This window comes from Alternaria arborescens (genome assembly GCF_004154835.1).
Source record: "Alternaria arborescens strain FERA 675 chromosome Unknown contig_63, whole genome shotgun sequence".
Lineage (NCBI taxonomy): Eukaryota > Fungi > Ascomycota > Dothideomycetes > Pleosporales > Pleosporaceae > Alternaria > Alternaria arborescens.
Window position 1 is genome coordinate 23,937 of NW_021167918.1, and position 24,717 is coordinate 48,653.

General features: G+C 51.8%; 11 protein-coding genes across 11 annotated transcripts; 7 read left to right on the forward strand and 4 right to left on the reverse strand.

The window, feature by feature from the left end:
- Positions 1-29: 29 nt before the first annotated feature.
- Positions 30-1,534, forward strand: AA0111_g11988 (hypothetical protein; the record flags this gene model as incomplete). Its single annotated transcript, XM_028645915.1, has 2 exons — positions 30-150; positions 207-1,534. The coding sequence occupies 2 exons, from the start codon at positions 30-32 to the stop codon at positions 1,532-1,534; spliced, it is 1,449 nt and encodes a 482-aa protein (XP_028500399.1).
- Positions 1,535-2,700: 1,166 nt separating this feature from the next.
- Positions 2,701-3,712, forward strand: AA0111_g11989 (hypothetical protein; the record flags this gene model as incomplete). The annotated part of the gene is made up of 2 exons (XM_028645916.1): positions 2,701-2,904; positions 2,957-3,712. The coding sequence occupies 2 exons, from the start codon at positions 2,701-2,703 to the stop codon at positions 3,710-3,712; spliced, it is 960 nt and encodes a 319-aa protein (XP_028500400.1).
- Positions 3,713-4,058: 346 nt separating this feature from the next.
- On the forward strand, positions 4,059-5,327 carry AA0111_g11990 (hypothetical protein; the record flags this gene model as incomplete). Its single annotated transcript, XM_028645918.1, has 2 exons — positions 4,059-5,179; positions 5,237-5,327. The coding sequence occupies 2 exons, from the start codon at positions 4,059-4,061 to the stop codon at positions 5,325-5,327; spliced, it is 1,212 nt and encodes a 403-aa protein (XP_028500411.1).
- Positions 5,328-5,762: 435 nt separating this feature from the next.
- AA0111_g11991 (hypothetical protein) lies at positions 5,763-6,224 on the reverse strand (the record flags this gene model as incomplete). Its single annotated transcript, XM_028645919.1, has 1 exon — positions 5,763-6,224. The coding sequence occupies one exon, from the start codon at positions 6,222-6,224 to the stop codon at positions 5,763-5,765; it is 462 nt and encodes a 153-aa protein (XP_028500407.1).
- A 4,072-nt stretch (positions 6,225-10,296) lies between these two features.
- On the forward strand, positions 10,297-10,715 carry AA0111_g11992 (hypothetical protein; the record flags this gene model as incomplete). Its single annotated transcript, XM_028645920.1, has 2 exons — positions 10,297-10,650; positions 10,704-10,715. The coding sequence occupies 2 exons, from the start codon at positions 10,297-10,299 to the stop codon at positions 10,713-10,715; spliced, it is 366 nt and encodes a 121-aa protein (XP_028500406.1).
- A 1,447-nt stretch (positions 10,716-12,162) lies between these two features.
- Positions 12,163-14,052, forward strand: AA0111_g11993 (hypothetical protein; the record flags this gene model as incomplete). Its single annotated transcript, XM_028645921.1, has 2 exons — positions 12,163-12,991; positions 13,046-14,052. 2 exons carry the CDS (start codon positions 12,163-12,165, stop codon positions 14,050-14,052), a joined length of 1,836 nt encoding a protein of 611 aa, XP_028500405.1.
- A 745-nt stretch (positions 14,053-14,797) lies between these two features.
- On the forward strand, positions 14,798-15,575 carry AA0111_g11994 (hypothetical protein; the record flags this gene model as incomplete). The annotated part of the gene is made up of 4 exons (XM_028645922.1): positions 14,798-14,803; positions 14,943-15,083; positions 15,137-15,340; positions 15,399-15,575. The coding sequence occupies 4 exons, from the start codon at positions 14,798-14,800 to the stop codon at positions 15,573-15,575; spliced, it is 528 nt and encodes a 175-aa protein (XP_028500404.1).
- A 356-nt stretch (positions 15,576-15,931) lies between these two features.
- AA0111_g11995 (Nucleolar protein 58) lies at positions 15,932-17,818 on the reverse strand (the record flags this gene model as incomplete). The annotated part of the gene is made up of 4 exons (XM_028645923.1): positions 15,932-16,645; positions 16,695-17,122; positions 17,184-17,519; positions 17,572-17,818. 4 exons carry the CDS (start codon positions 17,816-17,818, stop codon positions 15,932-15,934), a joined length of 1,725 nt encoding a protein of 574 aa, XP_028500396.1.
- A 325-nt stretch (positions 17,819-18,143) lies between these two features.
- On the forward strand, positions 18,144-19,841 carry AA0111_g11996 (hypothetical protein; the record flags this gene model as incomplete). The annotated part of the gene is made up of 1 exon (XM_028645924.1): positions 18,144-19,841. The coding sequence occupies one exon, from the start codon at positions 18,144-18,146 to the stop codon at positions 19,839-19,841; it is 1,698 nt and encodes a 565-aa protein (XP_028500409.1).
- Positions 19,842-21,732: 1,891 nt separating this feature from the next.
- Positions 21,733-21,900, reverse strand: AA0111_g11997 (hypothetical protein; the record flags this gene model as incomplete). The annotated part of the gene is made up of 1 exon (XM_028645925.1): positions 21,733-21,900. The coding sequence occupies one exon, from the start codon at positions 21,898-21,900 to the stop codon at positions 21,733-21,735; it is 168 nt and encodes a 55-aa protein (XP_028500408.1).
- Positions 21,901-23,991: 2,091 nt separating this feature from the next.
- AA0111_g11998 (hypothetical protein) lies at positions 23,992-24,416 on the reverse strand (the record flags this gene model as incomplete). The annotated part of the gene is made up of 2 exons (XM_028645926.1): positions 23,992-24,251; positions 24,311-24,416. The coding sequence occupies 2 exons, from the start codon at positions 24,414-24,416 to the stop codon at positions 23,992-23,994; spliced, it is 366 nt and encodes a 121-aa protein (XP_028500395.1).
- Between the last annotated feature and the right edge of the window lie 301 nt (positions 24,417-24,717).

Consider the following 24,717-nt stretch of genomic DNA (forward strand, 5'->3'; position numbering starts at 1 on the left):
CTGCATGTTGGAGGTGGACGCGTAGTAAAATGGCGTCCCCTATGCTCGAGAGTCGTATCGAGCCTCACAAGAAGGCGCACTTCAGCCTGCACATCAGCGACCGCATAGGCAGCAGCGAAGATGCTCTCGGAGAACTCAGCAGTGTCAAATGTGAGTTTAGTCCGCCATTTTCCCCGTCCATGGCCGCTGGCTGATGCGCAGCGTAGACAACCACAAACCCTCGCAAACGACGGAATCGCGCTCTACAACGCTGACACCGCCCACCTCGGCCAACCTCTACAAGCTCCGCATTGACGACACGAGCAGTTCGGGTGACAAGGACGTCTTCACCTTCACCGGACAGAAGTCACAACTGAAGAAGTCCTATGTGCTCGTCTTCGATGCCGCGAACCAGCAGGCCACGCTTGAGCCTCTTTCCAGCAGCTACACGTTCAACCTCGCCACCAGGAACGGCAAAGACGTCTCGTCGCAGCACGCCAAGATATATCCCAAGAAGCTCAAGGACGATGCCCAAGACAAACACGACGAAGAGGACCTGTTTGGCGAGGCAGCAGCCGACGACCAAGGAGGCGATCCTGACGCGGACAACCCCTACGACTTCCGGCACTTCTTGAGCAAGGAGAAGGAGAAACGCGACGACGAGTCGGAATATCGCTACGCGTCCTCGCCAGACTACAGGACAGGCACGGGCAGTGCCGTCAACACACCGCAGCTGGGCGCTCGCCCGACTGCGGCTGCTGCTCCCGCGCGGAAGCCTATGACTGCCCCGGGCCCCAAGAAGCGCAAGACAGCGACAGCGAACCCCATGGTGAAGCCCAAGAAGGCGCAAGCCACACCAGCCGTCCGCCTCCAACGCACCGCAACCGATACCGCGTCAAAGCCCAAGGCAAAGTCTACGGCACCGCCAGCATCCAAGATCAAATCCTCCGAAGTCATACACTCGTCTGACGAATCCGACGGCGAAGTGGCTTCATCCCCCACGCGCTCATCGCCCCCTCCTGACCAAGGCCGACAACACCACAGTGATGAAGAAGAAGATGATGATCGTGATGATGCAGAGGGCGATTCAGATGACGACGGCGGTCTGGAGATTGAAGTGCCCGATGCCCGCCCACCACGACGCAACAACGGTGCCTTGGCCTCTTTAGGCCTTGGTCAGAACCTCGGTGCAGGCTACTTGCGCTCACCCTCAAACGGCCCCATCTCTCTCGCTAGCGCAGCCAACAGCGACGTCGAAGGCTCGCCAAACCCACACGCACGCAATCGCAACGCTCAAGATGAGATTGACTTTGGTGATCTGGGCGGCGACGACGCAGAAGGTGAAGACGACGATGACGATGACTACAATAACAGGGACATCGAGCCTATGGACATCGGCCCGCCTGCCCGACAAGAGACAACGGGCCACGATCGGAAGCCTAGCGATGTTGGTGAAGTCGCGGCAGCCGACGACGACGACGAAGATGATCTTGAGGCGCTGATGATGAGAGGCTTGGAGGGCGGAGACAGCAGCGAAGAGAGTGAAGAGGAGTGAAATCCTCTTCAACTGATGGTTCTGTCAACCATGCATCTGACGAGCCATATTCCCAGCTCATCGCTTGTACGAGCAGATGCATGCTTGCTGGCCGTAGCCAAATCACTTCGGATTGCCTTGCGAGCATGACACCTCCGTCTATGAGCCCCGAAGTCTCATCAGCTTGCTCGGTCGAGGGTGAAAGTGATCACTGCTTCTGTCGCTAGTGAAGACTCCGGCCATGTTGGTAGAGCCATCGGCTCAGCCTTCACCAACTGCGACACTAACCCCACGATCTTCTGTGTCTGCTAATACTCGATCTCCCAATCTTTTTGCACAAAGTTGCAACGAGGTCAGCATCCGGTCCAGAAGCAAGCAATCTCTTGGTTGCTCTCCACTTCATACTTTATCGGAAACTTTCCGCGGCTATGCCAAGGTACGAAGAAATACACAGTCCACCACGTGGCAGAAGATGGAGTAACATGTTTCATGCACTTTGCGTTTACCATCGGCATGAGAGACGGCCTGTAGAAAGCTCATCAATTGGCACTCAAATGCAAAATCGAGTCTCGCACCTATATAGCATTCGCGCTACTTCAAGCTCCGGTTTACTATAGCGTTGCTTAGTTTGTTAAGCCAGCGTGGGAACTAGGAGGCTATTAGCAGAGCGAGACATTACCGTTGACAAAGATCATAAATTTTGTATAATTCCATGCCGTGCTTGAGCCAGGTCGATGCTTGAGGAATTGATGAGGAAGCTGGTAGAGCTGCCCTAGCCATATCCCTCTACCCCGTCAGTCACAGTATTGTAAGACGTAGTAGTAACGTTGTCTTCAAACGAGGTTTATTGTGCTACTCCCTTGTGGATAAGTAATCGGTGATGAGCTGCGTTGACTTTGATCAAAGCCGATGCACCTGCGAACACGATCGTCAGCCATCGCGAGCACTGTGCAGCTTAACAGTCTAACATACGCAAAGAACAGTATCAGTACCATTCGTTCTAGAGGGAGATCGGCTTCTAAAATCAGCATCCCCCACGTCAATGGTCCCTGCGCTAGCGTGCCGCAGCCCGAGGCTTGTGTGTACGCGTCGCCCGGCATCGTCGGCCATCTCCCGCCCCCTGGTGCGAACCTCAGCCAAATCGAACATCGTATTTCCTTCTTCTCTCGTTTTCGTTCAGCATTACCATGCGTTCACTCGCTCTTCTTAGTCTCTCGGCCCTGGCTGCAGCGGCCATCACACCACAGAACATCCTGGATCAGGATGAAGTCATCGAGAGGGAGGCGGGCCGGGAATACACCGTGAAGCTGGGATGCGTTGGATGCCCTGTTCGTGCCTGGACGAGCCCTGAAAAGGCGGAATGGCTACATCCGTCTCCAAATAGCTCGCTAGTGTGTATATCCCATCGCATGCAGGAGGCTGCGCTTGCTAACCATGAATCAGTTGCTCAAGTTCGACATGACCGAGTTCAACGATGCGTTACTCCTCAACGGCAATCGCATCTTCCCTCTGGACCCCATGCCCCTTCACATCAATGCCGTACAGGTATCCACCAACATGCAGCAGGACGAGGTGGAATCCGAATCCGAAGACAACGACACATTGGAGCTAAACAAGCACAGGAGAATGATGTTTCCGCTCCAATACCAGCATACCATCTTTCGCGCTCAAAAGCCCGAACACTTGTGGCTTCAATTCAACGTGACTGGTCTGCCCTGGGGAGAAGGACCTGAGCCGATCAAGATGGGTCAGAAGGTCGTTCAGATATTATTGCACAAGGAGTATGATGAGCACCTTGTGTATGACAAGAACTTGGGCGGTCCCTACATCCTCTCCATGCAAGACGTACAAGTTGTTGAGGCCAAGAACAGAATGCAACCACCTAGGATGAAGTGTGGAAAGCTGGCTATGGTGCAAACGTCATTCGATCCAAGCGAATGGGACGAATATGGCAAAATTGGCACGTGGTCGAGAACCTGGAACTTCTTCGTTGGCAAAATACAGCTTGGAGGAAATACCCTGCTTCTTCCGCTCTTTGCACTGGTTGCGGCTAGCCTCATCATGGCTCGCCGCCTGTTCTTGCGAAGGCAGCAGGAAAATACAGGCACCGACTCGGATGCCGAGACTGCTTTGTTGGGCCGCGACGCCCCTCCACCGTACGCAGACATCCCGGTGATCAAGATTGAAGAGTATGATTAGTTCGTTATGTGGGAAGGGCTGAAGGGCTGGAGCGCAATCAAACCAAGCACGCCGGAGGCTCGCCCGTATCTCCGCGTCGCATTCGCCCTTTGTGCGCAAGCGGCATCTTGGCTGTATGTACGACATCAATCTCGGGTATCCGCTTTCTTGTTCATTCTTGTGCCCTTTTCATGCTTTTTATTACACCGACATTCTTGCTCCTGCACCCCTCGGGAGCACCCGGGTGAGAAGCGAGAGCGTTTCACAAGCTCGGTAGGTTTAGCCGGCACATTGACCTGCTTGACCTCTATCAGGCATCACCAGCTTGACCGGCTTTGCACTTTACTTTTCCCTTCTATCAGCGACCATGTCTGTCATCATCGAGCAATACAACAAGGAATGGCCGCAGCAATTCGAAAGTATCAAGTCGGTATTGGAACATAACCTTCAGGACGTCGACTACCTATCGATCGAACACGTGGGTAGCACATCAGTGCCTGGCCTTGTCGCCAAACCTATCATCGATGTCGACATCATAGTTACTCGCGACAATGTCCAGCCTGCTATCGACACTCTCATAGCGAAGGCAAAGTTCGACTACCTTGGGGAACTGGGTATCGAGGACCGTCATGTCTTCAAAGACCCCAACCAGTCTTTGCGCCATAACATCTATGTGTGCGTCGACGGTGTTGCACAAACGCGCAATCATCTCAGCTTACGTGACACGCTACGCTCAAACGTCGAGTTGAGGGATGAATATGCACGTGTGAAGCTCGAACTTGCAGCCAAGACAAACAACATCATCGACTATATGATCGGCAAGGGAAATGTCATTCAGGAGATACTCAAAGCCTCTGGTGTTCTGACGAAGGAAGAACTCGCAGCCATCGCCCGCGCAAATGTAAAAGGTGAACGCTTTGGCGCCATCAAAACACGCCGTTTGCTCCTCCGCGAGTTTGTCATGAAGGATGAGGAAAGCTACTTTCTTCTCGAGGGAAACGAGCAAAACGCACGTTATCAGGAATGGCCCCCACGTACACGCCAAGAAGCTCGTCAGCTCGTCTTGGAGAACATTCGCAACCACAACGATGTGCCCCGAACCAAGTACGAACTTGCTGTCGAAAACCTCGACGAGCAGTTCATCGGCCGCGTAGGCGCCAAGACGTCTCAAGCAAACTCCGACTCCCTACCAGGAGAAACCACCATCAAGCCAGTCACCCATGCCAACCTCTGGTTCTCCTTCTTGCCTTCTATGCAAGGTCAAGGTTTCGCTACCGAAGCCATGACGGCTTTCATTGATGCTCTGAAGGAACGACTGCAGGATCAAGGGAAACTAGAAATGGAGATTGAGTGTGATCCAAGGAACGAGGGAAGCTGGAAGTTAGCAGAAAGGCTGGGATTTGAAAGACACAGCCTCACGAAGGAGAAAGAGATGATCAAGGGGGAATGGGTGGATAGTCTGGTCATGAAGAAGGTCGTTGGAGACGTGTAAGTCATACTGTCTTTGGCATATATTTGGCAGAGAGAGAGGCTAATCTACGACAGGCCATATGCAGCAAAACATGTGAGAAGAGGCAGCAAAGTCAGCAGTAGTATGCGGTTGAGTGCGACGGAGCTATTCGAAAGCTGCCACTGAGAGAGTACTTGTTGCAGACCACCGATGGTGCAGGTTCTTGGCCTCAAGGAGTCTTTCATTTATCCTAACGACCGACCTTCGAGACCTTTTGAGGTCTAAACGAATTTAGTGCAAAACTTCGGACGCCGATTTCCTTACTCCAAATTCCCCTGTTATTCGTGCGTTGTGTCCAGGATAGCGTGAACGCAGACTACTACCAATGATCTTCCCGACATAACGGCATAAATAGCATTGTTACTAGCGTAAGACTTGGCCAACGCATCAAGCGAGTGTGTTAGGTTCAAGACCCAAAGAAAGACAATATGTACAACAAAACCACTTCCATCACAGGGCAGATCACAGTAACCCTCCAGCTCCGGGTTCTCTGATTATACCAATACAACGTGGTATCGTACCGACGTCTCCTCCACAACCTTCCTCCAGTCTTGATTCCATCTAGATGGGGGTCGCAGTGCTGATGTTGATCAACGTAATTGGCTCGATATCATTTGGTGTAGGTGCGGCGCCATCCGCATCTCCAGTGGCGGTAGACAGAGAAAATGTCGTACTGAGATCGATCAAAGTGATAGGTGCTAGGATGTCACTTGTCTCTTGGAGCGTAGAAGCCTCACTGGGCTGCATGATCAACGTAGTTGGTGCGAGACCATCGCCGGATGTCGCTGTCACGCTCGTTTCCGTGGTAGTGGTGTTGGGAATTGCTCCATCATCTGTCGGGATGGCGTTGATGGTGACGATCAAAGTCGTTGTTACGGTAATGGTGGCGGTGTCGGGACCATGCGACCAAGACTTTGTTCCCCAATGTGCGTCACGTTTATAGACATTGGGTTTCAGGCGCTCGAGCGGTGCGACTAGTGCAAGAGTGGAAGGTATGGTTGAAAAGAACAGGAGAGATTTCATGGTGGCGGTAGGGAAGATACGTATCTGAAAGGAAGCTGGAGCTGATGGGTGGTGAAGCAACGAAACCATGTTGCGAAGACAAGATATATAGCCTTGCCGACCTCTATGCCACACGTAAGATCAAAGCTGGATGTCACCAAACTTGGGGTCCTGACGCGTGTACCTCCAGCATTTTCCGCATTAATCAAGCCACAGGAAACGCCCGCTGTGTACATCCCCTTGACGTCTTCTAGTATCCTGAGCACATCTCAGACAAGTATTCGACAAGACTCATTGCTACTAGTACCACTTTATTCATGTCAGCCATATCATCAGAAGGGTTCAACGATACATCAAAAGGTTAGGCGATGTAGTCGTATGATGCAGGGGTTTCTTCCATCTCTCATATGCACTTGACCAATGCTCACTGTGGATAGCAAAAAGACATTTTGTAGATGCCAACAAACGCTTTGAGTACGTCGGACAGTTCTCTCATACTGCTGCTATTCCCGCGACATACGCGTCTCTTGGATTTGCTATCAGACCAACAAAGCTATCAGGACTACGTATGCTGGCAGGCATCGGACTCTGCGTGCACCGGTATGTGCGTGCACGCTCTTGGCCCATACAGTCAGATTTACGGACGGAGGTCACGCAACGGACTTTTGGCGAAGTCCGTACATTGTGTGTCTGAACCTAGGCTGACACGGAGCCCAAGCTCCGGCGCAGCGAGTCAAATAGCTGTGTTGTCATTGCTGACTTTCGGGGCGAGCACGTCTGATCCAGCCATGGGTCTCTACAGTGGCGCAGCGAAGATAAGTCTTTTGCAAGAACGAATGGTTGCACCATGTTGCCAGCAGACATGAGAAATACCTGCCTTAGCAAAAGGATTTAGCAACCCAACTTGACCATTAGCACACGCCTTTCTCCCGGTTTGACCTATACATTCGCCTGAGCGAAACAAATTGGCGCATACCTACATCACTGCGAAGGATTAGGGGCGGGCTTCGTTGCGATGTGCGACGAGCTGTCAATGTTTGCGAAAGACAAGGCTGGCGCGTGGCTGGGTTCGGGCAATTCAGCCAATGGCGCAATGCGCACATGAGGTCACCGCCCCCATGTGATCAACTCTTCACTATCACGCACTTTACCTTGATCTTTGAACCACTACAAACAAGAAAAGGTGCCGATATGCTTTGGAATCCCTTACAAAACTGCATATACGCATGCTGTTAGCAGAGATAGATTGATACGCGTGTACACTCGACCAGTTACTGGATCACTACTTTGCCAGCGATGAGGATCGTTGGCCTGCTGTTCACGGTATAGGTTTGCATGACAGTGGACGTACTTTTTCTGGAGTGCATCCACCAGGCTCCTTCGCCTGAACTTCAAATTTTCATCAATCTTGATCCCCACGGTTTACGATCCCCTCGATGCTACCTAGGTAATATGATATAGGGACAGGACAGCGTAGTTCACTATCCATATGAGTAGCCACGATCATCTGATCTTGTTCACAGAACCCGCGTGGCCTATTGCTAAGATTGAACAGGTACGAAAGACCACAGCAACTACTGATCATACCAACTATCCACGGATTACCACGATGTGTGAACTACCACATCATGCAACTCACGACTCCGTCTAGCCCACCACACATGAACTAAGTCTTCAAGCTACACCAGTGGTTCTGTGTCCGGCAATTCACTAATGAACGTGAACTTTATGTGCTTGTTGTAGGGTCTTGGAATCTCCTTCTAGACTCATTAACACACCCGCACCTTCTTCGACACTAACCGCAATTTCTCCAATAGTAACATCTTCAAAGTGTACTTACTTTCCCACTCCACGCTGAGAACATCCTTTAGCATCTTATCAATATGACAACACGGCCACTCGCCTTCAACGACTTCATGCGCCGTTGTTTCAGACCATGCAGCGAGCGCGATCCATCCGATAGAGCTCACTGTCCGATATGTACTGAGGAGTAAGATCGTGGTATTCATCAGGCGATCCACATCGTAGTGCAGCCGCCCACTCAGTGCAACCACGAGTTCTGTCGCCATTGTCTCGAGAAGATCTTCTCCCGTCGTAAAACCCAAGGAACCGCGAACCTTTGTCCGCTGTGTCGCACTAGATGGTTTCAAGCAGAGTACCAGAACATATCGACCTGCAATCAGAGCTTGGGAAATGAGGCAAATAATGCGCCTCTCACCCAAGATTCCGCGTCTCGACCACCTGCAACAGTACCACCCCCTCAGCGTGAGCCACGGCCATACGTCCGCAATAGTCGACCGTCTGCACCTGCAGCTCGACCGCAGGTGCCATCAACATCACACCACGGTCAGGAGCCTACGACTCCATTCTCCGGCGGGTTTCCTAACTCCGAGGGGTTTCCCTTCCTCGGGACGTTTCCCTTCTCCGATAGGTCTCCCTTCTCCGGGACGTCTCCCTTTGGTCGGCAAGCTGCCCCAGTAACAACAGCCTCAAACACGTCACAACAGCCGAAAGGTAGGCCAACGAACAGCCGGCCTGCGCCAGGAATAACCGATCAGCCTCCAAGTAACAGAGGCACTATGCGTGGAAGTGAATCAAGTAAGAAAGTACCGTTACCTCATCCTAGAGAAGCCGAGCTTCAACGCCGTACATCAGCTCTGGATGCTCGTGAACTACGCGTCGAAAGGGATCGCCAAGAACTGTAGCGGCGACAACAGGAGTTTAACGCTATGACTGAGCATGCGCGAGCATATCGGCGCAATCGAGACGCGAATGTGTAGCTTTTACAGGAAACTGTGAGGCTCAACATAGAAAAGTGCGTGCAGGATTGTGTTGCGAAGATTGGTTGAGAGGGGTTGGGCGTGAAACAGCGTGAACGAGAACGGGGACATGTGCGGAAGAGTCAGAGAGGGATCCAGTCGCGTGAACTAGTTGTACTCTAGTCTCATAGCACGGTTGATGGCAGCTCGATGTAGCAAGCAAGGTACCTCCTCAGCACCTCATGAACTCAACTCTGTCGTGGGTTATATCTGCCAGCCAAAATTGCCATGACCCAAGATGAGTGTAGGATACATTACTACGGCATACATCTATCGATTCGCATACCGATAGTGATCTCCCTCTCTCCATATGGTGTTTGCGAGTTTTCGTCCCGAGCTTTCATGAGTGCCTTTCTCTTGCAGTCCTAACAGCTTTTCTGGGCTCATGTCGCCGGGTCCGATGCCTTGACAATCAGTGGGAAACATCCTATAGCTGACGGAGCGAGTGGAGGAAGGTTAACAGATCCTCCATGAACCCGGTTATACTGCAAATAACGGATACTAAAACTTGTTTGCCTTCGATGCAGCAAGTTGAAGTGGTCGACATAGCTTTGATCGTCCGCTAGAGTGGCGTGCGTAAGGGATGTTGAGGCTGCTGCACCGACTGTATCACAGTGAAGACCGAAATACAGTGAGTGCCCGCTTGATAACACTTAGATTGTCTTGTTGTTCCGACGCAGATATCTAGGCAGCCGGATAGAGACAAGACAACACAAGTGGCTGATTATCTGCGCATACAAAGGAACAACTGGCGAAGAGAACACTAGTAGCGACAGAGAACAAAATCTTGCTTCGACTCACAAACACACGTTCTGGGGAATCACAGTGAGGTTTCTTAGACATGCCATTGTGACCAGGATAGGGCCATTGGGACAATGCGACGAGCTGATAACCGTTGGCTTTGGATAGTCTCGCAGCTTCATGTCCTTGCCGAGATGTTACGTTACCGTTACCGAGATTCATGACGCCACAAAAGCAGACGTGACACTGGAGTCAGAATGATGAAGTGAAATTAGCAATGACTTACTTCGTGAGACATCTTGCACAGTGGCTGTGTCCTGGCAGAGTACATTAGTAACTGATACTTTCGAGGCTAGCACGAAATCGACCTAGTCTCATCGCTTGCATTCTATCCCTGCAGGCACAATGTCGATCGCATTCAACTTTTGGCGTCTGTTAGGTGAATCCAGAGAAAGCACAACGACATCAGAGACAGCGTTTGGCAACTATCACACTCATCTTCTGGAAGATTTGACTTGTCTGTTTCTCGAAAAATGGCGGATTCGACGGCCAACCCGGACGTTGCACCTACCACACAGCCAGAATCATCAAACTCAGCATCGTCACAACCCCCCATTGCAGAGCCAACGCCCACTTCCTCGTCGTCGACAGCAGCACCTCAGGCATGTGCGCAATGTGGAAAGTCCCCGGACTCGCTTAAGCAGTGCATCAAGTGCCATAGTGTTACTTACTGCAACAAAGACTGCCAAAAGGCGCATTTTAAGGCGCACAAGAAAGCGTGCCCCATCCTTGCGCAGGAGTATGTGAAATTACACGAGCCGAAGATGGCGTCAAAGTCTAGTGCAAGTACAGCTGGAGGAAGAGAGAGGGGACTGCAGAAGTGGCAAGTACGTTATACCACGCCTCATTTCCATGTTAAGGTTGGTGCTAATGTGGATAGTTTGATACTTGAATCTATGTCGATACAGTGGTGGCGTAGCGATTCGAGAGAAGTGTTTGGATGAAAGAAGAGCTGGACTAATGAGGAAAGAAGGAGAGAACCCCTGAGAACAGGTCATAGCAAGCAGCTGCACCACAGCTCACTGTGAGTTGTTGTAGTCTACAAGTGCAAACAGCTTGGCATGGTGTTTACGCTTCGTTGCCGGATTCTCCCATGCAGGTGGGGGAACAAGCAAGGTGATTCGCTAGATGGTCCTTGTGAGAAATGTCTTGCAGCGGATGCACAAGTGGATCGGTCGCACATTTGATAGCGAACTTTTACGTTTGTAAACCAAGACTGGGATCAAACGATTAAACCCTGAATGCAGTGGCGGCAAGATCGAAATGTGCGCAAACGGAAGATCCCGTGACGAGCAGTACAGTGCTGATCATTAACCAAAGACGCATCCAGCTAAAAAGAAGTTTTCCAACGCTGTCAACCAAAACTGCGCTCGCTAGGCAGAGTTGAGAGACATCTCGATGGAAGCCTAGACTCGCATGGCCCCTATCCTTGTAGGGCAAAGCGTGTCGCGGCAGCTGAGTGTGGCTGTTCTGTGTGACTGCGGGTAGATAGCTTTGGCTTGTCAGACCATGCGCAGGGAAAGCCAAGGGAGTAGGGAGGGACACACACGCAGTAAGCTCGTACCAAAACGTATGATGAGTGATATTGTGAGCATGGGTTGTGGGGCTGCTTGGGGTTTCTTCAGTTTGCCGACTAGTCGGGCAGAGTCAAAGACAGGCTGCACTCTTATAGCGCAACAACAGTGCCGCAGTCAGGAAGGTAAGCGCCGTATTCGTGTACACTGGCACGACTGGGTCCCCACGGGAGTCGTGCGTTCGATTCGTATCAAGCAGCTTCAGGACTAGCCGGGCTTGTCGTGCAGGAGGGACATGATAGACGTCGGTGGAAATAATCAACGGCACCACAAAGACCGATGGACAGACAGGCTTGACGGCGATTGAGCCAGGCGACCATGTATGCAGGGAGAACCACGCGCGGTCAGGCCATTCTGCTGGTGTGAATTGTTTGTGGCCGAGGTCTAGATCTCTGCTGATGAGACCCTGGCCCCCCAAAACACGCTAGTATCAACCGCAGCGAACATCGGGTATTCACTCCGCGAACCCAACCTAGCCCACCACCACCTAGTCCACTCACTGCGTTGGCCTGGTCTGCTGCTGTTGCTCTCAAGTCTTGGAGCCAGCAACGGTCTCCCCCAGGCCTCCATTCACTCGTTTACCGCCAGCCCTTCCTACCTGTCAATACTTCCACGCGGCCGTTACTGCCGCCGCGGCGCTACCGCGTTTGTACCTGGACGCCAGATCTTTCAGCCACGTCTCCGTGCGTCTGTTCATCCCACTTACCCAGCACGTAGCGTGATTGTTCGCGTTGCCGGCAAACATCTTAGACCTCGTTGGCCATGATGGCGGATCCCCAGTCTCCTTCACATCTTACACAGCAATTTCATGCTGAGACTGCCCCTCCTCACTTTCAGCAACCCTCCCACGAAGCGCTCCAGCCCAACTCTATCCCACCCACGCCGGATGAAGGCATAGATGCGGGTCCCTGCCCCGACATAGCGGTTCCCAACGACATCTCTTCGTTTCTCGACGCTTCTCTGCCGCAGCCTTTCCCGCTGCCTTCCGTCTTACCCCAGCCTCTTAGGACTCCCACCATCGAGGACCGGCCACATATTGATCTGACCCTCAACCTTCCTCAAACTAACTTCTCGCTTCCCGCGTCCACGGTCCTTAGAAGTACGCACAATCTGCGTCTACCCTCGTTTGATGTACTAGGCATTGCTGCGCCCCACCCTGATCGTATTCCAACTCAAGCACATCAGTATTTCTCTCCACTAGGCGCTGGACCTCTCTCAAAGCCAGAGGACCCTCTCCATGCACTCAGCCCACCACTCGACTTCTTCAGTCACGCCAACGGGGCCAGCCATACCCCCGTTACCAGTCCCAAGGCAGCTAGAGCCCGCGTCGGACATCTTGTGTCAACTCACACGCCTCCCTCGGATACGGAGCCGGGGACGATCAGTTGGGGATCCTTTGTGAACGTAGGGACGGTTGGTCTGGGTTCACCTCCTAATTCTGAGCCAGGCGTGTCGCCAAACCTCCACGGCACTGCCACTTCGACTGCTCCTCCCCAAGCCCCCATCGTCGTACCGACTCACGACGAGTTTCACGACGAGTTCAGCGACGCGCTGAGAATGGCAGCGTGGATAGAGGAGGCCAAACGCACCATCAGTGAGTACTTCTGACACTAGTGTGATGCGTAGTTTCATGTACTGAGCAGCTTAGTAACTGAATCTGGATGCCTGGACTTGGATTCAGTCAAGATATTATCCCACGCGCTTCCTTGCCCCTCGACATCAGGCCATATCTTTGGTCAGATTATTGCTTCGATTCATGACAGATCGTCAACGCAAACTTCATGGATCAATGTATTCCATGCGCTTCCTGGCCGCTATACGCTGATGGACCTGCCCAAGTCTCCACCATCCACCCCTGGTCCTGCTGTGGGAGGGGATTCATATTTTACCAGCAAAGTTTTCGACAGTGCAGTGGCCATTCCTGATTACCAACTCGATTCAAAACTCCTTCCTCCATCGCCTCGGCCCGTTGTGCCACCTGGAAGCATTAATGTCTCTATCGTAGAGCGATACATCCCACCTACGAACACGAACGAGTTCTCTGAGATGTTCACATTTCGGGGCAGATCCTTGTTGTACGACCGCCTGATTGAGCTGTCTTGTGACGATGGTGTTCTTCTCTTCATCTACCCGACTAAAACAGGCGCGAGGACTTTCATGCAGCAGTACCTTGGACCTATTCTCGACCCGCTTCTACGAACCGTAACGGTGGTCCATGACCTTCACTCTGAGCTAGGCAGGAGTTTAGGTCAAATGAGTTCAGTCAACTATCTGGACGAATACGATCACCTAGAAGCGCAAGTCCGCAAATATTGCGAAGCAATGGTTGAGAGACATGCAAACCCCGAGAAAAGGGCGAACTACGAGGTCATACATGCGGCGAAAGAGGAGATCTTGTTGCAACGGTCGGCATGGGCGGACGATTGGTGGATCAAGCAGGAGAAGCCTCGTGTACGGGACGTTATCACCAAGTATTTTAGCAAGTCGAAGAAGCTCCCGAGCTCCGAGATGAGTGCAGCGACTCTGATCCAGGCTGTTCTGGAGGGAGTGTCGGAGCGAGACTACCACGATGGTGAGCCAAGCAAAGGCGTAGAAGTTGGTGTCTTTATGGTTAAAAAGACAAGGGCTACTGCCAGGGCACAGAGAGGAATATGATGAGGAAGCACATGTGGTGAGAAGATATGAACACTGGGGCGTGAGGCAACGGTGTCACGGGTGTACGAAGATCATGATCTCGGGTCGCGATGATCTCAAATTTCGCATAGCATTGCGCGGCGTTAGCGGCATCGATTGAGACCTGTCTGGAACAGCACAAAAGGAACCAAGTAACATAGTAATGATACCCAGTAATGATCGTCAATCCGTCTTTCTTGAGTGTCTTCAGATTTGACTCCAACAATATCTATCGCCACGGCATCCCTACCCTCGATGTGCCAAGCCGCTAGCGCGAAAAACTGCCCTTTGCTCACCTACCGGGTCTCACTTTGGCTCCAACATCATGTAGACGTGACTCTAGCTAGTACCTAGATAGTACGCACTGTTACAAAACCCAAAGAAGTCTTTTTTCTACAAGAGCTTCTTCGCAAAGTGCGGTCACTCATTTCAGGTACGCGCTCTTTTAACGCGTTTTCACGGCTCTAGCCTCTTTCGTCTGTCAAGAATAGAGTTCAAGATCCGGAAACATCACGAAAAGCTCTGCAATGATCACATGCGATCTTTCAAGATCTTGTCTTTTCTCTTGAATCTGCTAGAGTGAAACAAGCAATTTTTGTTCGAAGGAGCTATCTGACTTGGATATATTAGCGACCGAGGTATCCCCGCCACACGAATCAATCTTGTGATCACTAGACACCCACGGCATCGGCTCGGAAGACTGCGTGAGCGCCGCGTGATCATCAACATGCATGTAAGTTCCACATTTGGATCCTGAAATCAATCTTTCAGTTGTGTATTCCAATCATACAATATTCGCACTCGGTCTTCTCCGCAACGTCCATGGATTACTCTGGCATCACTCTGACATTTTTCACTGATACTTCTGTTAGATCAAAACCCCCCAATCCGCCCTACTCTCTAACCATGAAGTCCTCCTGCATCTGCGGCAAGAAGACGCAGAATACACAGGCGCCGATGGGACGGATCGGAAACGCAAGAAGCCGTCTGGTCTAAACCACATGTTGCGAGATGTAGGCGTTTCATGGTGCAAAGTATACTTTCGAAAAAGGCTGACACACGAAAGGGACTCGCCTACCTGCAAACCCCAGATTACACGACTTCATCACTCGCTGAACAACATCCCGATCGGCCCATGACGCTGTACCGAGGACCAAACAGCCTGTTCCGCGCGCTGGCGCCCAAGTACCGGCTGAACAAGGCAGAGTATCTCCAGTTGTATAACTTGAGGCCTACTACGCAAGTCATGCTAGAGTTGGTCATCGAGGAGGTAATGCTTGACTACTGATTAACCTCTTTCACGTGCACGATCGCTGACGCTCAGAAAGGCGGGTACACGTTTCACTGAAGACGAACTACACGACATTCTAGCCATTACCCAACAGGTCTTCGATGAGGAGGAAGGCAATATTCCCGCTGGAGTCGAGAACATGGAGATGCCGAAGATTGCTAACAAGCTGCTGGGTGCTAACAAGAAGAGGAGAAAAGCTAAGAAGAAGGCTTGAGCTTGCTCTCAATGAGCAGTAGATGGGCGCTTGCAAAGGATGAGTAGATGGATGAAGGGGTCGGAACCGCATGGCAGATTGATTGAACATTAATCAACGATGAATCACCATGCACGTATATAGCCAACACGGTTGAAGTTTATGAACATGTGATTGTATGCTACCAACTGGCGGGTATCCATCCACCGCATCCCCATCATGCAACGTAAAAGGACTTGGAAAGATAAAACTACAGAAGCCCGAACCCTGATGCGCCACTCGCCTGAACATAGCAAGCTCAAACCCATACAACGCCGTACCCTCTTTTGTAAGAACATGGCTACAGATACATAAGTCTCCGTGGGGTTGCGACGCATCTAGTCCTTGCTCTTCTTCTTTTTCTTCTTCTCTACCTTCTCGTCACCATCGTCGGCTTTCCGCTTCTTGCTATCCTTGGTCTCCTTTCCGGCCTTCTTTGCCTCCTTGGCAGCCTTCTTCGCTTCCTTGGCCTCGCGCTTTGCGGCTCGCTCAGCTTTTCGTGCCTTCTTGGCCTCCTTCTCCGCCTTCTTCGCTGCCTTGTCACCCTTTGCGGCAGGCTTGTCTTCCGAGTCGGAATCGGATGAATCCTCAGCGGCGTCGGCATCGGCCATCTCCTCGTCACTGTCAACCTCTTGTACGAGCTTCTTGGGTGTACCGTTGGTCTTGGCGGACTTTGACTTCTTGGGTGCAGGCGCATCGGCAGCTGGCTCATCACCAGTGAGACCGTCGGCGTCTGGGTTGTACTTCCGTGCCTCCTTGACCTCCCACTTCTTCTGTCCAAGTGTTGTCTGGTTTGCATTTCCGGCAGGAATGCTCTTGAGCGGCTTGCCCTCAAGGGCGCGTAGTCTCCTCTCAATGGTGAGACGTGCGTCGCGACCGAGCTGGGACTTCTCCTCTTCAGTGGGCTCCTTGGAGGTGTCCTCGGATGAGACACCCCAGGTGCTGAGGGCGTCAACGCGCAGACCCAAAGCGGACTTGGCAGCGAGCATACGGGCAATCTTGCCCTTGTTCTTTCCAGTAGCTTGGCCAATGAGGGATGCGTGGTAGATGAGCTGGTAACATTAGTACAGGCAAAATACATTGGGGAGGTCAAATACATACACCGTACTTGGGTGTGTCGTGCTTGGTCTTCAGGGCACGGAAGAGGGCCTTCTCAGCACCGAGAATCTGGATGGTAGAACCAGGCGACTTGGCGAGGTTCATAAGGGATCCAGCATGAGCAATGAGGCGCGCACCAACGAGCTCGCCAACAAGAGCTGTCAGGTTAGGAGCGAGGGCCTGCATGCGGTTGGACAGGTAGCTGCCGAGATTTTGACGGTGCTCGGTCAGGTCGACAACCTGCTCGGCAAGAGCAGAGGTCGCCTCCAAATCTTCGTCTGTGATCTCGGTACCCATGGAGATCTCTGCAGCGGCCTTGACAGCCGCCTCAATCTCCTCGGGCAGAATCTCAGAGAGATCGCTCTCACGCGCGTTGGTTCGGAAACCCATCTTAAGAACAACGCGCGAGTAGGCAAGGTTGTCGTTGAGAACTGTAGCAATAGTCAGTAACGTGTTCGTGAAGCGGTGGGCGTCGGCACTGCTGAAACTTACTCTTGGCGAGTTCTGGGAAGTGCCAGCCGTACCATTCCTTGACGCGCATGGCGTAGGTGTTCAGCTGCTTGTCGAGCACATCGAGCGATGCGATGGACTGGATGATCATGGTGTCGACCTTGTCGGGCGAGAAGCGCAACTTGTGTCTCGACAGGGAATGGGCAAGACCAAGCCTGGTCGCGGCCTCCTCAGCGGGGAGTAGGTCGGGAAGGAGCGAGGTCAGGTTTTCGCGGATGGCACGGAATACATCTTGAGTGGAAGAGTCTGACACTGTCTTGAGGGAGAGACCTGGGAGTTGCGCAATCGAGTTGGAGAGCTTGGGGTCGGCAACGGCCACTTGAGATATGTTAGCTGCGACGTTGTATTTGCCATGTCGGAATATGCGTACAAGTGGCTTTGGTCTCATCCTTCAGATCCTCCAAAAGAGAAGACAGCATAGGCGTGACTTTTCCATCGTGGAGCGCAGCGGCCTGCTCGAGAGCATCGACGGCGCTTCCGAACTTTGCGAACTTCTTGAGCTTGAGCTGCTCGACAATGTCTGAGGACTCTTTGCTGTCTGCGCCCAAGAGCTTCTTGTCCTTGGACTTCAACAGGACATAGCCTGCCGAAGTCTCGGAGAGGATGAAAAGACCCATTTTGCGAGTGGTCGGTCGTGGGGTAGGTCCAATGGCGATCGCGAAACGCAACTACCCTCCGTGGTGAATTTGGACGTGGTGTGGGAAGTCGCGATGGGAGTTGTCGCAAGCTCGAACAGTGCGGAATCCCAGCTCGAACTTTTTCCTGAGCTCGGGCCAATAGCCCAGCGCTAACCCTCGAACGCACAAGCTCCGTTTCTGGTAGCTACAGCAGTGACGAACGCCAGGCACAGGCAAGCGAAAGCGACGCTGCTGGGCCATTGAGCTTGTGAAGGCTGCCATGAACTAGCCACTTCCACCCCCAACACTGCTCGCCGTAATTCCAATGTCCTCTGGCGGCGAGCGCAAAGTCTCGGGCTCCCTGAGCCGCAGCACAAGGGGCACAACGCCGCGCCTCGCTGACCTGGGAGAGTCCCCGCGAACACCCATTCTACGAACCATCTCATCCTCTTTCGGCTCGCCGGGCGGCTCCTTCCGTACCGAAGACGAATATGTCGTGATCGAAGTCGGCTCACGATTTGTGCGCGCCGGCTTTCCTGGCGAGAGCGCCCCGCGATGCACCCTTCCGTTTGGGCCCGACGACCAGCGCAGGGTGGGCGACTACAGGCAGTGGGACCCCCAATATACGCACAAGAGAAGAAGGCGGAAGCGGGGTCTGGATTGGGGGCACGAGTATGAGCTCTACCGGACGGACCTGAGCAAGGTCGACTTGGGGCTGGTCGAGGACAAGTTCGAGCGGGCAATGCGAGAGGCGTACGGCAAATACTTCTTGCTCGACACGAAGCCACGTCGCGTGCTACTTGCAATGCCGCCCCGCATGCCGCATGCACTCATGTCGACAGTTCTCGATGTGCTGTTTACGAGCTTCCAAGCTCCGAGCATCACCCTCATGTCCACGCCAGTGCTGTCGACCGTGGCAGCAGGATTACGCTCGGCGTTGGTTGTGGACATTGGCTGGGCCGAGACACTGGTGACCGCAGTTTGCGAGTATCGCGAGGTAGCCGAGAGGCGCAGTGTACGAGCAGGCAGGCTGTTGAGCGAGGAAATGGCGAAGCTACTCAACGCCGAACTCGACGACGCTGAGCCGGGCCCTACCAAGGCAGACATATCTTTTGAAGAGGCAGAGGAAGTCCTCACGCGCGTCGGTTGGTGCAAGCCTGTCCCTAGATCGAACCGAAGAACCGTATACTTTCCCGCACGAGAAGCACCTGTGCTAGAGGAGTTTGAAGACGCCGTCGAGTCACCGCCGCCTACTGTTACCATACCTTTCCCGAAACACACCCCTCCTACTGAACTTACCATATCATTCGCATCACTAGCCAAGCCTACCGAGAATGCTCTCTTTGCACCAGAGTTAGCCATACACGAGTTCGACGACGAAGACCTCCCGCTGCATCACCTCATATACCGCGCCCTTGTCCGGCTGCCCATAGACGTCCGTCGACTATGCATGTCGCGTATCGTCATTACAGGCGGCGTGTCCAACTTGCCCGGTCTCAAGACGCGCATACTGAAGGAGCTGGACGCTCTGGTACAACTCAAGGGCTGGGATCCAGTCAAGAGCTATGGGAAAGCAAGTGCGCGTCGCGAAGAGAAACTCCGAAACCAGAGGGAAGATGTGGAGATGCGCCGACAAGAAGGCGAGGATATGTTCCCCTCGTCGCTCGATGCGAATGCGCCGCCTGCCCAACTACCCGCAGCACTTCAATCGCCCCAAGAAGATCCTATAGACACAAAGTTCGCCCAGATGGCAATACGTCACGGTCCGCCACCTGCTAGTTTGGTTGGCGGCACCATCAGGGGCGTAGACACATTGGGCGCGTGGGCAGGTGCGAGTTTAATAGCACAGCAGCGTATCAAGGGCATTGTCGAAGTCGAACGCGAAAAGTATCTCAAAGATGGTTTACAAGGAGCCACAAGAGAGAAGGACGTCTCTGTCATTGCACAGAGGCAGAGTATGGGCCCTGGACTTTCTACCAAGGGCGGAGAGAGAGCTAGCTGGACTCTAGGTGTGTGGGCATGAACCGCGTGCGAACTGTTATTGAGCATACTGTTCCTTTTTGATACCCCTTCAATTGTCTCTCTTCTCTGCATTATTGGTCCGTCTTCCTTTCAATACATTTGTCCCTTCAGAGTACGAGACTACCGCTACAGCAGGCGTCTGGCTGCACATTGCTACCATCAGATACACGGGATCTAAGAAGTCACTGTGAACATGTAGGTGTCTGAATATGCATATCCTCATCTCAACAATTCAGTCCGGTATTCAAGCGAGTCGAACATACCATTGACCGCTCTCTCCTGCAGCTCTCAGCCTTGTTTCGGTCTGCTAAATCGCATGTGGCTAGCTGCCCGCGATCTGACCCAATGGCGATCAGGCTTCCATCTACCTTACGCCGCCTCGCTCTGTCAGTGGTCCTTGGCATTTGGCTTGTAAGGCCATCAGGCATCTCTGAAAGTCCGTAAATCCTCAGGTCCTCAGATCGTAAGGCACGTATTTGTGCAAGCCATCTCGCTAAGCAATGCTTCAACTACGATGATTGGTTATGGCAGAGCGTTGTAGACCTCGATGCCCACGCTCGTAAGCTTTCTCGATGTCCTCCTCGTCCTTCCTGCCTTGTGCTTATTATGGCTACCCGAGATACCAACGGTCCTTCGACTTATACTATTCCTCTACAAGCTTCGGAAAGACTTCCATCTTTACGTCCAGGGACCAATGCTGCTCCGGGTGCTCACGTCCTTCCATATGGAGTTACACACGCACAGGAAGAATACCCAGCTCTGCGCCAAGACTTCGACTTCGTTGACCCCCCGCACGCTCCTCTTGCATCCGCATTTGATGTTGATGCGTTCATAGCATCATTTGATTTCACTGACGCCGGCAATTTCGAAGATCCAAACTCACCTCCACAAAAAGCAACTGCGCAGTCTTGGGCTAACAACCTTGAGGCTGATCCTGGTCCAGTACGACAGTCTGTTACGCAGCTCACAGGAAAAAAGAGGACAGTTTCTTTGTCTTTGCCTTCGGACATTGTAAACAAGATTTGCATATCAGTCCGCACTGAGGAGGCATCACTAATGTTATTCATTAGAGCGGCGAAAAAGCACCCGCAACTCATTCACATCTCAAATCGAACAGCCAGCATCATCGTTCTATGGCCTTCCAGCGGACCAAATTGTGACATCACAACAGTCCCCACATGTCTTGCATACCAATATTCATTTGTCAGAGTCACAATCAACGCCCTCAACCATGACAGAAGAGGTTCAGAAATCCAAGCGCAGCCTACAATGTGCTTTTCGGAAAGCTCAGGCAAAACTAGGTTTGCCTTATACATGTACAGCAGCCCCAGTTACTACGGTATCTGCAGTCCGAACGCATTTAACCCGTAGGCTACCCAAAGGAAGGCCTCCGCACTTACCCTTCCTCAAGCTTTGCACAACTTGTAACGAAGACTTACTGGACGAGCACGAATTCGAGGCTTACCGTGGCAAGGACGGCTTCAAATGCGAGACCCCACGGCAACAGCGCAAGGGCGACGCGGGGCAACAGGAGCAGTATGATATCTTGTGCTTCAAAGTGGAGACCTACATCATCACCCAAGGAAACCAAAGAAGTGCAACAAACTCCACCACAGCCGAAATTGACGCTACGATGTTGAGCTCAATGCCAATTTTACATGATCCAGACCTTACTCCAGAGCTCCCTGTGTCGACTCAGGCTTCAGATACAGTAGCTGAGCCTCCTAGCTTACCGCTTCAATGCAAAACGTCTTCATACTCACGCAAGGCAAAAGATAACGTAAGTGCCTGAAAGCTTACTTGCAATTGCACTCTGACCGACATTAGTAGCCTCTAGAGGAAGACCAAAGGTCGCCGCTGCTTATGGGGCCTGACTTGTGCATGGCCGATAGTCATAGTGGCACCGATGCCAGCGCGGGAGGAGCAGCGTACCAACACGTATCCAACGTGGATGGGTCCATGGATGAATCCATGTTGACCGAACGTCCTGGCGTGGGTTCTGCAACATGTGAATGTATCTCATCCCACGACATAGATCCGATGTCCATGGTTGACTCCATGTTGACGGTGCGTCCTACGTCGCTGCATGAACCGAGCTGGAATCCGTTGTCCTTATCTCACAAATCTACACATCCTGCCCAGTTCTTCGATCACCCAGCGTTCGAAATACGGCTGGCAACGCCACCAGCACACATCGTTCCCTAGGTGTCTTTCAGCGAAGACTCGTGGGATCCATCTGTACAATCCACAACGGCATTGCAGTCCGAAACCAGTACCACGTCCTCCTCCACTGCCTCATCCGAGATATATTGCGATATAGATGACTGCTGTACCGCACTCAGTGGTGTTCACCGTAAGGGCAACTTAGCAAGACACCAGCGGCTCAAACATTCGAGTAGAGTCTATGTTTGTGAAAACGTATCGTGCGGGAGAGTGTTCAATCGACAAGACGCTCGACTTAAGCACTACAGGAAGTATCACCAAGAATTAGCTAGGCCGTACATTGCTCGCCATCAGACAAGACATGCAAACAAGGAACAGTATTCAGATTTCATGAGTTCCGCTTTAGGTTGACTTGTACGCAGATGATGGGATTTGTTAGCTGTAAAGAAATGTCATCTTCTACTTGAGTATCACTACTACCAATCTCGCTTGACTTCAGAAGCCTAAATATCCATATATGCTTTCCCATGTGCCTTGGATCGAACCTAAGTCGCAAATTCCTTGTAGTTTTAGGAACTGGTAATTTAAAGGAGTTCTGGAATCTGTGCCGATTGCAACTAGTTTGAGCGACGCATTTACAGCACGATGATTGACGAACATCGAGTTACTGTGGTCATTTCTGATGTCTCCAAGTATAGATGGATATGTGCCGTTACGGCACCTTTCTTTCTGCATCCTGAAGCCTCGAAATCCTCACTCAGGCTATTTCGGCTCTCCTGGTCAAGTGTGGCAGTCATACTTGACGCGGTCGAGCCCTCCAATAATACACAAGGATTCTAAGCAAGGTGAAATGATTCTGGGGTTAAAGAAGGTGAACCTTCGGGGTTAACGAAAGGAGCTTTGCAATCATGGAAAGCTCAAAAGTAATCTTTTTCCAATTGTCCTAGTAAGCATATCTAGGCATACAGCGTCAGCGTCATGTCGCTGTTATGAGCCGAAGGACGACACCGACCTTCGTCCTCGTCTAGCTGAAGATTGCAGCTCAGGTATCACGACTTCGTAATACTATCAGCTTATAGCACTCTCACTCTCCACAATACCCATAACCGCATGTTACCCCCGTTCAAGACCACGTCACACTATGCTCTACACTATCTTATGACTGCATCGTAATACAGTGATCACATCGCCAGCTAGTCAGTACACTACCGCCAGCACGTAGCTTAACTTTCTCCTTTCCCTTTCCAAGACTGCCCTGTAGGCCAGAGGGTTGTTTATTATCGCCTTTCGTTCTTTATGGACATGGTTTTGATAGAGAGTTGTTCGTAATACTAGTAAAATCAGAGCTGGAGCGAGAAGAGGAATCGGACAATGTAGTTCGGGACTCGACTTTAATAGGGCTGTCGGATGCAGTTACCGTTTGGTTGGAGTGTAGTAGCTTGCTAGAAATATGTGTCAAACAGGTGCCCTGGTTTAGCTAGGTAAGTGTATATGGTCTAGTCCAAAACGCTTAGGTGCTCGTAGAGCCCTCTCTCGCACAAACGAGGTCTCTGAATGCTGACGTTAGGCTGGATTGCGATACCTTGATCTAGGTATTATTAGTTCAGCAGACCAATTACTCTGTTTCTGGTACACATTGTGTCAATACATGTATACCCACATATGATCGGGATTTTTTCGAGAATAGATACTAGGTGTGAGCAGAACAGAGCTTTCGTACGCGAAGGGAATAGTGAGGGATGATAGACAGAAACAGTACATTCGAGAAAGTAAAACATGGCTACAGCATGGAGCGAAACAGAACGTAGGAATTAGTGAGGTAAGAAGAGGACGAAGCAAGAAAGAATGGAGAAGGAAAATGGTCAAATTCTCACAACAGCATTCAGGTTCTTTGATTTCATGGTTTCTCTTTGGGATCATTTCATTTCATTCATTAAGCGGTAGGGTCTCAATCAACCTCTTTCCCGCATCTTCATGCATCAACCATCCTAGTTCCTGATGTTACCCCGAATGGAGTCATCACCACCGTTGTTGTTGATATAAGTCTGATTCCTCTCCTCAGGTGCGCCGACACCTCCGTGAGCAAAGTCACCGGCCTTAGTAGGTTGACCGTTGGCCTTGATGGAACCACCCTCGTCGAGCGGAATCTCGCGGTTGTTGCCAGCGCCGCTGGCAGCGGAGCCGTATTTTACTTCTGCGCCGGGGAACTTGCCCTCTACGTTTGCGGTGTCGACGCCGGATTCGGTGGCTGTGAAGGAGTAGAGTTAGTCGGTGTTTTTGTGCGATGGGTTGGTAAAGAAGACATACTGGAAAGACCAACGTTGTGGCCCTTGGTAGCGCTGTCGCTGCTGAGATCCTGCTCAGCCTTCTTGGCGATCTCGTTGACGTTGGTGTTCTTGTATTCGGCAGACATTGTGATGTGTATAGGTTGAAGTAGTTTGGAAGGTTGTTGGTGAAGTGTGTATTGAAATCGGAGATATGGGTATCAAAGAAGTTGTGTGTGTGTATGTGATGGAGATACAAGCCGGAAGGACATGTTATAAAGGTTTTTTACATACTGCTAGCTTTACAGCTCATCGATGATGATGAAAGAGTGGTGGACCCTGATGATGTCACGACGACCTCATAACTGCGGGCCGAGACAGGAAGACCCTTCGCGTTCAGGCAAAGACTTGCCGATTAGTGAAGGGCCGTTAAGCGGGAACTTGAGAATT